This window comes from Bufo gargarizans, chromosome 2 (genome assembly GCF_014858855.1).
Source record: "Bufo gargarizans isolate SCDJY-AF-19 chromosome 2, ASM1485885v1, whole genome shotgun sequence".
NCBI lineage: Eukaryota > Metazoa > Chordata > Amphibia > Anura > Bufonidae > Bufo > Bufo gargarizans.
The window spans coordinates 482,511,082-482,525,395 of record NC_058081.1 but is presented as its reverse complement, the minus strand read 5'-3'; the positions used below and the strand labels follow the sequence as shown (position 1 = coordinate 482,525,395).

The following is a 14,314-nucleotide window of genomic DNA, read 5'->3' as shown; positions in this document are numbered from 1 at the left end:
GTATTAAGACAATGAATGAGTTATATGGAAAACCGTACAGAACATATGATATATATGACCAATAACTAATAGACCAAATGACAAACTCAGCTCTCCTGCAGCTGTACAATCAATGTGTCATTTGATACTAAAACAAGGAGTCCTTACCGACTTGGGTACATTGCTCTTTTGTGCCTGGACTAGAGCAGCTAGGACGCAAGGCAGCAGCCACGACAATCCAAATTGAGCCCCCATCTTGGGGGAGCAGAGCGACGGCAGCAGCAGCAGAGCCTCTTGAATGTGGTCACAGCTGTCAGCTGAGCAGCACTGGTTCTCTGTACTCAGGAATAATGGCACATTCCAGTGATCACACAATATAACACCCAAGGCAGAGCCAGTGGCGGCCAATAGGAAGGCTGGAATTAGATACTGAACCTGTTAACCCTGTGAATGGCTGCGTTATCACAGGCAGAGACCTCCCTCTACATCCTGGATAGCGTATATATTTACTTTTGTTACTGTGATTTGGTGCTATTATAGCTACACCTGGACTTTATGCAGCACTTTTTATTGATTTTACGTATCGATTAACAGCTGCAGCGCACAAAGCAGCAGACAAGTCAGGCTACTTTCACATTTGGGATTTCCCTTTCCGCTATTGAGATCTGTCATAGGACGCTTCCGTTTTGTCCCTATTCGTAATCAATAGGGACAAAACTGAACTTAACAAAACGCCAGAGTGCGCCAGAATGCATTCCGTTTGGTTGCGTCCCCCTCGCGGACAGACTAATTCATTTTTCTGTCCGCGATGTGGTGTGGAGCAAGACGGATCCGTTATGACACACAATGTAAGTCAATGGTGGCGGATCCGTTTTCTCAGACACATCAAAAAACTGAACCGTCTCCCATTGACTTACAATAGTTTTAGAGACGGATCTGTCTTGGCTATTTTAGAGATAATACAACCAGATGCGTTCAGACGGTTGTATTATTATGACGGAAGTGTTTTTGCTGATCCATGACGGATCCAGCAAAAACGCTGGTGTGAAGGTAGCCTCAGTTTACTGCTGTAGCTTAAGGGCTCATTCACACGGCCGTTGGTGTCCCGTGACCGTGCTGTGAACCGCAAATTGCTGTCCGCAATGCACGGGCACCTTCCGCGGGGCAGGCGCAGGGGGATCGCAGACCCATTCACTTCAATGGGTCCGCGATCCCTCCGTTCCGCAAAAAGATAGAACATGCTCTATCTTTTTGCGGTGCACAGGCATGGAACGGAACCCCAGAAAGCGCTCCGTAGTGCTTCCGTAGTGTTCCGTTAACACTCTATATTTTAGACAGTGTTAGTAAATCTGCTCCATCGGTTTGTCAGTGAGAAAGTCTCTGCTACATCTGTACCTTGTCCTGTAATTCGTTTAGTTAAAGAGTAATGTGTTGGAGAGAAGATAACTGATGAACTCAATGGACATGATATAATAGTGACTGCAGCATGTACAGATCCACACATGACATAACATTAACAATGCGTTGAGGTGGCGGTTTACAACTACTAGCGCAATCATGAGGATTGCACAGATAAATATAGCTATTCAGACCTGGCAATGTTTTATTATTTAGGTACTATATGGATAAGGGGGGATCCACAATGTGGGGGTTGCAACCCCCCTTCCCCCAACGTGGCAGGTAGCCATGCAAACTTGCAGGTTACTGTGGTTTTACCTTCAACTTTGTGCGGCCGTTGACTTCTGTGGGTGGACAGGGTTGCAGTCACCACCCAGCCTTACCCATATCAAGTATCATCATGCAGGGGCATAGCGATGGGCTCATGGGCCCTGGTGCTAGAGTTCAGCTTGGGCCCCCCTTCCCTCAGTGCTTTGTGGCCAGGGGCAGGGAAGCACATAGCCTTCGTACTGCCGGAGGCAAAAACCTCACCCTCACCCCTGACATGCCAAATTCTTGGCCTAACCCCTTCCCTCCAGCCAGGTGTAACTTGACCAGCATGCACTTTCTATAATGACAGTGTTTTTTATGTGGTACAGGGGTCTGTAGGCCCCTTCATGCTCCTGGGCCTGGTAGCGACTGCTACCTCTGCACCCCCTATAGCTACGCCCCTGTCATCATGGGTAATAGATATACTAAGGCGCTGCAGGTAATGCAGTTTCCTAAAAAAGGGTTATGCTAACAAATGGTGAGTACACACAGTAATGATAAGAGTACTGACTTGATTAAAACCCAGAGTCAAAGAGATAAGATTTATTTACTGAGTAAATTTAGGTTTCATCAGTTTTGGAGAGCAAAGATCATGTTTTCTGTTAAGTTTGGGAAGTTATTTTGTTGGCATTTTGTCTTGAGATTGGCAATGCATGCGTATATCACGTAAGCTGGCCACTCGATAGAGAAAACATCACCCCAGTTATAAGAAAGGAATGATCTGATGATTCTGGGCCCCAGTGACACATCTGTACTGGGGCCCTCAACCATCACATCCTATTTTTAGTACAATGAAGAGTGAGCAGCAATTCTATATAAGCTCACATAAAGGCCTCTTTCACACGACCGTTTCAGTGTTTTGCGGTCCGTTTTTCCCCGATCCATTTTCATTTCTGTTTTGTTTTTCCGTATGCCATATACAGTATTGGAACTTGTTGCACTCTGCGGCTTGTGCTTGGAGTAGGGTTCCCTCCCCAATTATCAGTAATACAACTCCAGCGTATACTCCAGCGTATGATATAGAAAAATTGATTATTTTATTATTATCGGGTTACTAAGCTTTCGGCCGGGTGGCCTTCTTCAGACTAATGCCAACAGCGCTCTATCCTACAGCGATACTACTGCATTCTATCCTGCGCTTTACCACTATGTCTCCCTTCCAATAGCAGCATTAGTCTGAAGAAGAGCATCCGGCCGAAATGTTAGTAACCCAATGATAATAAAATAATCTATTTTTCTATATCATACGCTGGAGTCTTTGTATTACTGATAATTGGGGACAAGAATAAAACATGTTCTATTTTTGGGGGGAACGGAATTGCGGACCCGGAAGTGCGGGTCCGCATTTTCGGATCCGGGCAGCACATGGCGCGGCCCCATAGAAATGAATGGGTCCACAATTCCATTACGCAAAATGCGGAACAGAATTGCGGATGTGTGAATGGACCCTAAGGGTCCATTCACACGTCTGCAACTGTTTCGCGGTCCGCAAATTGCAGATCCGCATAACACGGACAACAGTCTAATAATTGGTCCAAAATATGGAGGGTGCAATCCCAACGGGTGGAAACGTTGCATATCAGCCTATGTTGGGTGATGCCATTCTGCCACTGCAGCTCAAGGAGGGTGTACGAGTGGCTGAAGTGCATGCAAAGTTTCCTGGCCATTTTTAGGATGTCTTGCAGATGAGGTGAAGACTTCAGGAACCGCTTTACAACCAGATTGAACATGTGCGCCATGCAGGCAGCATGGCTCAGCCCTTCTTGATGCAGCGCCAACACCATGCGCCAACACCATGTTCTTTCTGTTGTCGGTCACCATGGTGGCTATTTTGAGTTCTCAAGGAGAAAGCCAGCATTCGATTTCTTGATGAAGGACGTGGAGCAGTTTCTCCCCTGACTCCGTTCACCCAGGCAAACTAGGTGCAGAACAGCGTGACACCGCCATGCCCTGCACATGTGGTATACTGGTGAAGCACTGTGAATTGTCCCTGCCGTTGAGGCTGAGGACACGGTGGAGGATGAGGAGGCAGAGGTGTACATTGTTGCAGGACCAAAGGCGTGAGAACGTGGAGGCGGAAGCGGCGTCACCTGGCTAAGTTGCTGGTGTGGCTGGGCAGGAACCACATTCACCCAGTGGGCCGTAAAGGACATATATTGTCCTTGACCATAGTTTTAGCTCCACCCGTCAGCGCTGCCGTGCACTTTGGCAGACACTGACAGGCTCAATGACTGGTCCACCTTCTGTTCTACATATGTGCGCAGGGCTGGTACTGCCTTTTTGGCAAATAAATAATGGCTTGGGACTCTCTGACTGGTGGACAGTCCACCACTTGGGAAGGGAGGGACTGCAGCACCAGCAACTTGGCCAGGAGCACGTTCAGCTTCCGCACCGTTGGATGAGTGCACGCATACTGTTTTCTCTTGGTAATCGCTTCGGTGATCGATTGCAGGAACATCAGGACCAGCAGATGATGGGACAGACAGCTCCCTTTGGCTGAGGTGGTGGAGCCTTGACTGCATGAAATTGGGTGCATGCCACTGGGTGATGCAATGGTTACTGCGGCAGGCTGGACCAGCACATTGGAGCCACGGTTCTCCCATACTTTATGGTGATGCTGCATGTGTTGACGCACTTGACCTTCTGCCCACAAATTCGGCAAATGGCCATGTTCACCTCCTCCAGCAGCCTAACAAACATTGCCACACCGCCGAGTATGGCCTTTTCTCGCAACACTCCGGGCTGACTGCCTACTACCTCTGCCTCTGTGAACCCCCGCACCGCCACTTTCCGGTCCGGTAGGCTCCTGTGAAGCGGGTAGTCTAACCCAGGCACATTTGGCTCCCGACCTCCTACTGCTGCCACCCTTCTGACTGACAGCCATGCTACCACCCTGCTGGCTCAGCCGCTGCCTCATGCGCAAGCTGCCACCCTCTTCTCCTGATGATAAAAATGAAGCCGCTACTTCACCCGGCTCCCAAGTGCGATCGGCTACATCATCATCCGCAACTGTCTGCATGTCAATGATGTCCCACTCAACGGTCTCAGGGCCAGGAGCCTGACCACTCGCAACACCTGCTCCCACGCGACTCTCATCATCACTACTTGCCCATCTACCGGAGGAAGCAGCAGATGTCTCCTCCAGATCTTGGCTGGGCAGTAGCTGCTGATTCTCCTCTAGTAGCTCATCCTCACTGTAAAGTGCAGCAGAGGCACGTTTGGGACAGTTAGGGGCAGAGGGCCTGCTCCCAGGCCATGCCAACTAAGCTTTGTGTCAGAGGAACCAACCGACTCTTGGCTGGGGGTGTCTGATGTCACTTGCGACGAAGTGGGAGACTGAGTCAAGCATTCAAGCACCGCTGGGTTGCTGTTCAAGACACGACAGCTAGATGACATCGGGAGCTCAGGCTTCTCGCTGCTACTCCTGCTGCCACCCCCCCAGAAATGTTTTTGCCACTGCTCATTCCCTTTGAAGGGCCTGTTACCTGTCTGACATACTGTATAATCAAAAAATTAAATTAAAAATTAAAATAATACCCCCCCAAAAAGGCTGTAGTACAAAGTAACTTCACCACAGAAAGGCAATTAGGACGTATTCTTTTTCCTATTTTTACACCCCCCAAAAAAAAAAAATAACAATCACAATTCACCGCAAAATGTCTAATGGGACGTACGTATATTTCCTTTTTATACAGAACGTAAATGGCTGTAGTACAATGTATGTAACTTTACTGCTGAACGGCAATTAAGAAATATATATATATTTTTTGACTAATAAACTCCCCCCCCCCCCCCCAAAAAAAAATAACAATCACAATTCCCGCAGAACGGATAATAGGAAGTAGGTATATTTCCCTTCAATACACCCTGTAAATGGCTGTAATACAATGTAACTTCACCGCAGAACGACAATTAAGATGTATTCTTTTTTTCTATTACTACACTCCAAAAAAAGAAACATAATAATCACAATTCACCGCAGAACAGCTATTGGGACGTACGTATATTTCCTTTTAATACACCACGTAAATGGCTGTAGTACAATGTAACTTCACCGCTAAATGGCAATTATGACATATTTTTTCCTTTTTTTCCCTATTAATACACCCCAAAAAAAGAAATATAACAATAACAATTCACCACAGAACGGCTAATGGGACGTACGTATATTTCCTTGTAATATAGCCCGTAAATAGCTGTAGTACAATGTAACTTCACTGCTGAACGGCAATTAAGACATATATTTTTTCCATATATTTTTTCCTATTAATACACCCCCCCCCCCTAAAAAACCTAAAACAGTATAAAGTCAACACAGAACGGCTAATAGGACATACGTTTCTTTCCTATTAATACACCCCGTAAATGGCTGCATCACACAGAACTTGTACCCCAATCACAAGCAAGGTTTGCTGGAATTACTAATGTATTATATAGTGCAAACAACCTAAAAGCAGCAGTATATCAGCAATTTGGATCCCCAATTAGTGCAGCAAGGTGTAATAGTAATCGCTCCTATTACCCAGGCTGTACACTCTTCTATTGCACCCTGTTCTCCTTTTATAGTGTAGATAATGCCTCCCTATCCTTTCCCTACAGCTTGAATAATCTTTCCCTGAACTTGTCAATTGATTTTTCAGTACAATAAAGTCTTTCCTAGCACTGTCCCTAGCGCCTGCTGACGTCTCTCCCTGCACTAAGTATACAGGAAAATGGCAGAATCTAAGATGTCTGAGGCTATTTATAGGGCTGTGACATCACAGGGGCTGGCTGGCTGCTGATTGGCTGCATGCATGAAATTGTGGGTGATCCCTTATTCCCATGTTCTTTGTTCCATGTCCTAACACATGTGATTCGTTACCACGAAGCGTGAGGAAGTTCGGCTTCAGTGCGAATCAAATTTTTCCTGAAATTCGGATCAAATTTAATTTCGTCAACTTCAATTTGTTAATCTCCAATCCAGGTCTTTGAGCCAGAGGCCTACACAGATTTTCTAGGGTCCCATAAAAAAAACTATGGCACTGACCCATTCAGTTTTCCAGTACACGTCTGTCAAACTCCCAGGAAACAGGAAATGCAAAGCGTGACATCCCAGATGTCTGAAGTAAAAAATGGAACAGGGGCTCATTCTGAACACCATATTTCTCTATACATTTACACCACACAAATGACATATATACATTGATAAGTCTCTCATATATAGCTCTGGGTCTATGGTTCCCCTCATGCAGTGTATAAAACTGTCTGAACACTAAGTGACAACTAGGTGGAGTTTTGGTGCATATGAATTTATACAGTTACCACTGACTGCAATAGAAGCTGTAAAGCTCCACCTATTGGAGTCTGTATGAAAATGCAGTATTTACATGCCAGGAACAGAATAAGGAGTACAGCGCTGCCCCTACCTCCCACAGGGCCCCATACTGCCTCCATGGAAGGTATGTATGCCACTGGCCAGATCCAGATGTGGATTTAGCAGGGAAGAGATGCAAAAGCCCTTCCTTTATACTTCATTACTTCTGAATCTATTTCTGTCACAAAAACTGTTGCAAAAACTGCCACAAAAAAAGAGCATGTGTGTTCCCAGCCAAAAAGACAAACACATTTGGCCAGTTTTCCTCCTCTCCTATACACGTGCATGCTGGGCTCACCATACATGCATGTGTTTTCAGTGGGTAGCTAATGTCTTTGGAAATAAGGATCAGGCATGTGGCATTTCAACTGCCCACCTCCATACACATTAGATTTTGTCCAGTCCCACCAAAATTATTGGGTTTGGCTAACTTTCCACTAATGTGTAGTGTAGACAAAGTTCGGGTTCATACAGAACTTTGCGAGTTCGGGTACCCGGACCCGAACCTAGATTTTTTCACTGAAGTTCGGGTTCGGTGTTCGGGTGATTTTATTATTTTCATGTTATAACGGAAAATAATAGCATTCCTAAAACAGAATGCTAAAAAAAAGTCTATTGAGGGGTTAAAAAAAAAAACTCACCTCATCCACTTGATCGCGCAGCCTGTATCTTCTTTTCTTCAGGACCTGGAAATTTTTATTTAACATTCTATTTTAAGAATGCTATTATTTTCTGTTATAACCGTGTTATAATGGAAAATAATAAAGTGAAGTTCGTGTCCCCATTGACTTAAATGGGGTCCGGGTTCGGGGTCAAGTTCGGGTCCCGAACCCGAACTTCGACCTGAAGTTCAGCCAAACCTGGCAAACCCAAACTTCCACGGGTTCTCTCAACCCTAGTGTAGAGGCACCTTTAGATGCTTGCTTTAGTATGTTGGGCCAAGAAGGTATTTCACCACAGCCACAGGGACCATTCCGGGAGGGTAGGTATCTAAGAAAGGGGGAGCATAGAAATCAGTATGAGAGAAAGGGGTTCACCATGGGGAGCAGTATGTGAGAAAGAGGGAAGTAGAGATGGCCTTGCGGTTCGCCCGGCGGTCATTTTGTGGCGAACTTTGCTCGTTCGCGATTCACCGAACATGCAAACATGTTCTTTTACATTGTGAAGAACTTTGACCCATGACACATCCATCAGGTTTTACAGGACAGCCATTTGAGATGTTTCAGCACATGGACATACCCCCAACCTTATAAATAAACCCGATCTGGCCGCCAGTGTTTTGTTCAGTGTTTTGCCAGTGTAAGGAGAGGTTGCTGTGAGGAGCAGGGACAGGCTGTTAGGGACACTAAACACTAGCTAATAGGACCACAAAAGTCCTTTTAAGGACTGGTATAGGTGTGCTATCGATAGGTGTGATACACAAATGGGTGCGATATACTTATAATATACTTTTATAATGAGTCAAAAACACATAGATCTATATAGTGATCACCTGGAAGTCAGGGGCCTAGAGGCTAGGGGCTTACTAGGGTCATTTTTATATAGGGTAAGGTCCCGGACGGGGTCACTCATATCAGGGCCAGAATAGCACCCCCTGTAGGGAAATATCAGGGACAGTTTTTTGCCCACCCTGTCCTTCAATACCACATCATCATCTAGACCAGGGATAGATGTTTTTTGCTTTCCCTCCGGATTGTGGTAGGAGATATGGTTTTTGATTTGGTGCTGCCGAGCACTTGTTATTGCCTACCACATCTATGCTTTTTGCTTAACTTGATTTATAATTTGATCAATAATTTGATTTATTTTCATTTTGAGGTATATCTTTTAATAGTAACATTATTAAAGGTTACATTTTATCTTTATGTATATTCTAATGGATTGCCTTCCTTGTACAATGTTATAATATGCTTTCTAACATAGAAACTATATTATAGTGCATTTGTATTGTGCAACAGTTGTGTGCGGTTCTGCAGGTATATAGAGGGACAAGCGTTATTGGAACAAATCATTTCTACCGGTGTGATATACCAGTTGCCCCCCCAAAAAAGTGATTGAAGCAGGGGTGGTATATACCAATAATATACTTTCTATATAGTGCATTTAGGTAGCGCAACAGGGCACATTTAAGAGAATTTCCCTTTAAGACGCATAAGGGTACTTTCACACTTGCAGCAGGACGGATCCGACAGGCTGTTCACCCTGTTGGATCCGTCCTTCCGCTATTTCACCGTGCCGCCGGACCACCGCTCTGTCCCCATTGACTATAATGGGAACATGGAGGAGCTCTGGCGCAGTACCGCAGTTCGCGGTGAGAGGCCGTCAGACTAAAAAGTCGGACATGCAGGACTTTTAGTCCGGCGGCCTTCCGCCGTGCACTGCCGTGCTGCGCCGGAGCTCTGCCCCCATCCCCATTATAGTCAAAGGGGACGGAGCGGCGGTCCGGCGGCACGGCGAAATAGCGGAAGGACGGATCCGACAGGGTGAACAGCCTGTCGGATCCGTCCTGCCGCAAGTGTGAAAGTACCCTTATGCGTCTTAAAGGGAAATTCTCTTAAATGTGCCCTGTTGCGCTACCTAAATGCACTATATAGAAAGTATATTATTGGTATATACCATCCCTGTCGCAAGTGTGAAAGTAGCCTTACAAGGTCCCCCGATTAAGACACATATTTTTTGTTGGAATTTTTGTCATTGATCCCCCTCTAGTATGTCACTGTCCATGTTGTGGGACTATTTGTGCACTTCTACTATTTGGAGGCTGCAAATATGAGCTGAAGGTTTTTCCGGTTCGCCTGTCATTAAAGTGAATGGGGTCCGCCGCAAACTTGCGGTTTGCGAACATTTGATCGAGATCGCGAACCGTCCTGGCCGATGTTCGTCCATCACTAGAGGGAAGCAGTATATGAGAAAGGGGGCCCTAATTAAAGATGATATAATAAATAGGAAACCTATAGGTGATGTTTGTCATCATGGTATGTGTAAACAGTGGCGTTCGTTATAGTCTTCCTTCTGCAGTATACATCTGGAGAGCTTTATTTGATCAGTCAGTCTGGCCCCAGTTGATGTATTACAGTGGATAGTAAAGGGCTGATGTTTACTGCATGACACAGAATCACAGCAGCAGAGGAACGAACAGAGTCTGGCAGATAATGCAGGTCATTTAGCTTTGAATCTCATATGCTAGATCAGGGATCAGCAACCTTTGGCACTCCAGCTGTTGTGAAACTACAATTCCCAGCATGCTCCATTCATTTCCATGTGAGTTCTTAGAAGAGCAGAGCAAGTATGCATGCTGGGAGTTGTAGTTTCACAACAGCTGGAGTGCTGGAGGTTGCCTACCCCTGCGCTAGATCATCAAAGGTGAATAAATTGGAGATGTCCTAGCAATGCTCTGGCCACTACTGATTTTAACCAGCATTTCATCTAATTGAAGTTGGATATTCTCCTATAATTTCTAGGTGTATGAAGCAATTTGTAACATTATTTTTTTTCTGCACAGCAGTATACCATTGCCATCTAAATATAAAAATAACTGCTATATACGAGGGGTGTTCAATAAGGTATCTACCCCAGCATGTTCTGGAAGTGTTTGAATGCTGAGCTTGTCTGTGCAGGTTAAAACATGTCTGGACAACACACACAGTAGCAGTTCAGTCTGATGAAAGCACTGGAAGTGACAGGATGGCAAGTGCAGTACAGCGCAGGTCTACAAAGAAAGTGAGGGATTTGGAGCTTCCTTCAGTAATTCAATTCCTTACAGAGGAAGAAAATAGGCCTAACAAAATCCATGAAAGGATGATTGCTAGATATGGTGATGATGCACCTTCCTACTACGAAGTACATTTTTGGGCAAAGGGGTAGGGAATTATTTGAAGATGACCCCCTTCAGGGCGAACTGTCGAAACATCTTCAGAGGAAATGTGGTGCAAAGTGGAGGCCATAATTTTGGGAGATCATCAGGTCAAAGTCAGTGTTATAGCTCATGAATTAGGCATTTCAGTTGGCACAGTTTGCAGTATCATTCATAATGTGTTGATGATGTCAAAGGTCAGTTCCTGGTGGGTGCCCCGAATGTTGATGCCTGAGCATCAACATTCTCAAATTATTATGTGTGCATGGGTCCACCACCATGATTCTGAGACCAAACAAGGGTCCATGCAAAGGAATCAAAGGGGTCAATAACCCATGCCAAGAATTCATGCCACAAAAAACAACAATTACTGGAAACACCTAAGGCATTATATGAGGCAAAGAGGAATGCTGCGGGAAGTTGTCGGCAGGTGTGTTGCTGCTTTACGACAATGCGCCAGCTCACAAGTCTCACAAATCACAAGCTGCTATCAGAGAATGTAGCTTTATGGAGCTTAACCATCCTCCCTACAGTCCAGACCTGGCTCCCAGTGATTACTATTTCTTTCGGAACCTGAAGAAATTTCTGTGTGGGCAACGATTTCCTGATGATACTGCAGTCAAGTTGAGAGGGGCGTATCCAGGGGTACACTGCCAATGAGGCGAGGTGAGTTGATTACCTCAGGCAGCACCAGGTAGGGGCAAGAGGGGGCAGCAGAAGGGCCATGGGCAATGAGCGCTTCCATTGTTTATCGCACTGTCTGAGCTGGGCTGCATTGAGCCAGGGCCGGCCTTAGGTGTTCAGGCGCCCTGTGCGAGCTAACCTTGTGGCGCCCCCCCCCCCAAAAAAAAACAAAAACACTGCTTGTTGCTGGCATCATGGCATAGGCTGGCTGACTATCCAACCAAGTAGTTACCAGCCCGCACACCCCAAAGGCCGGTGTAATGTTATACTTCCCTACTTTGTGAGATCTCCCTACCCTCGTCACTTCCGGTCGCACCGGACATGACGTGAGGAGGTGTGCAGCGCCACGCAGGCGCACAACGACAGGTTAGGGAAATTTCACAGCAGAGTGCGCATGCGCCAGGAGCCTCGCCGGCGGTTAGGGTAGGGAAAAACTATGGGCCAGTGCGCAGGCGCAGTGATCGGATGGATGTTCTCAGCTGGACACCGGCCGACACTGCGCATGCACCGGGAGCCTCACCAGCGGTTAGGGAAGGGAAAAATTACGTACGGGCCAGTGCTTTTTCCCTACCCTAACCGCTGGTGAGGCTCCCAGCGCATGCGCAGTGTCGGCCGGTGTCCAGCTGAGAACATCCATCCGATCACCGCACCTGTGCACTGGCCCATAATTTTTCCCTACCCTAACCGCCGGCGAGGCTCCTAGCGCATGCGCACTCTGCTGTGAAATTTCCCTAACCCGTCGTTGTGCGCAGTGCGCCCCCCCCCAATATAATAAACATTGGTGGCGCAGTGCGCCCCTCCCAACACCCCAGTATGATAAACATTGGTGGCGCAGTGCACCCCCCCAACACTCCAGTATAATAAACATTGGTGGCGCAGTGCGCCCCCCCCAATATAATAAACATTGGCGCAGTGCGCCCCACCAATATAACAAACATGAGCGCAGTGCGCCCCCCCAATATAACAAACATGAGCGCAGTGCGCCCCCCCCCAATATAATAAACATTGGTGGTTCAGTGTGCCCCCTTAACACCCCAGTATAATAAACATTGGTGGCGCAGTGGGCAGTGCCAATGAGGGTTAAAAAATAAAAAAATAATTAACTCACCTCCTCCAATTGATCGTCTCCTGTTCTTTCTTCAGAACCTGTCAAAGGACCTGTGGTGACATCACTGTGCTCATCACATGATACATCACATGATCCATCACCATGGTAATGGGCCATGTGATGAGCTCAGTGACGTCACCACAGGTCCTGAAGAAACAGGAGACCGGCAGCTACGCGATCAACTGGAGGAGGTGAGTTAATTATTTTTATTATTTTTTAACCCTCATTGGCACTTCCACTGAGCCACCAATGTTTCTTATACTGGGGTGTTGAGGGGGGGGGGGGGGGGGGCGCACTGTGCCACCAACATTTCTTATACAAATACAGGAGGCGGGTGCCGGAATCAAATAGCCGGCACCCGACCTCTGTGACAGGGAGCTGCGATCAGCGGCAGTTAACCCCTCAGGTACCGCACCTGAAGGGTTAACTCAACTGCAGCTGATCGCAGCTCCCTGTCACAGAGGTCGGGGGCCGGCTATTTGATTCCGGCACCCGCCTCCTGTATTTGTATTACAGGTCGGTTATCTTCATTGGTGGCGCAGTGGCCACAGCCCCTCCCCTCCTCCTCCCATCTCTCTTCTTATTGGCAGCTGCGGGGGCAGCAGGCAGGTCAGACACAGGGGAGGAGGAACGAATCAGGTCAGACAGGGGAGGGGGAGATGGAGGGGGCGCCCCGAGGGAGAACACAAGTGCAGCCTCGCCTGCCGCATATTACATTGCGAGCTGTCGGCCGCCCAGCGCCCCTGTTGCTATGCCGCCCTGTGCGGCCGCACAGCCCGCACACCCCAAAGGCCGGCCCTGCATAGAGCTCAGGGCACAGACTAGAAGAGGTCTGTGTTTTGCACTGTATTGATCACAGCAGAATGAGGGTATTTGAGTTTACAGTATTATTTTCATTTGGCATGCTGTTGGACCACAATGGCGAGGGGGTCATTATTTTGTAACTGGAGAAAGCACTATGAGCACATTGCGGCTGTAAAAAGGAGCATTTTTATACTGGCACACATTATAGGGGGGCAACTATGGGGACATCCATTATATTGGGGCCACTAAAAAGGGGGTAGTTTTTTTGTACTGATGCATGTTACAAGGGAATATTTTTTCTACTTAGTGCACATTATAAGGGAGCATTTTTGTAATAGCGCACATTCTAAGGTGGCCACTATGGGGACATTTGTTCTACAGGGGGCACAAAAAGTTTTTTTTCCCTACTGGCACACGTTATAAGGGAGAATTTTTTTATATTGGCACACATAAGGGGGTATTTTTCTACTGCCACACATTATAAGGGAGCATTTTTGTACTGGCACACATTGCAAGGGGGAACTATTTTACTGGCAAACATCTCAAGGGGGTAATTTTTTAACTGGCACACATTATAAGTGGGTCTTTTTTGTACAGATACACATGATAGTGGGAATTATTACTACCCGGGGCACTATGGAAGCATTATTACTTCTGGAGGCAAAATGAGGGACATTATTACTATTGGATGCACTGTTACCACATCATGCACTCTGGCAGGGGATTATTACTAGAGATGGCCTTGCGGTTCGCCCGGCATTCCTTTCGCTAAGAACTTTTCACGCTGGCGATTCACCGAACATATGGCGATGTCCGCCGGCCCCAT

The 14,314-nt window shown here is 46.8% G+C and overlaps 1 protein-coding gene across 1 annotated transcript in view; it reads right to left on the bottom strand.

Moving 5' to 3' along the window:
• GPX3 (glutathione peroxidase 3) overlaps positions 1-346 on the bottom strand; it is a 39,563-nt gene extending 39,217 nt beyond the window's left edge. Inside the window, exon 1 of the mRNA XM_044281146.1 lies at positions 148-346. Within this exon, the coding sequence (XP_044137081.1) occupies positions 148-234 (87 nt within the window). The 5' untranslated portion in view covers positions 235-346. The remainder of the gene's footprint in view (positions 1-147) is intronic.
• Between the last annotated feature and the right edge of the window lie 13,968 nt (positions 347-14,314).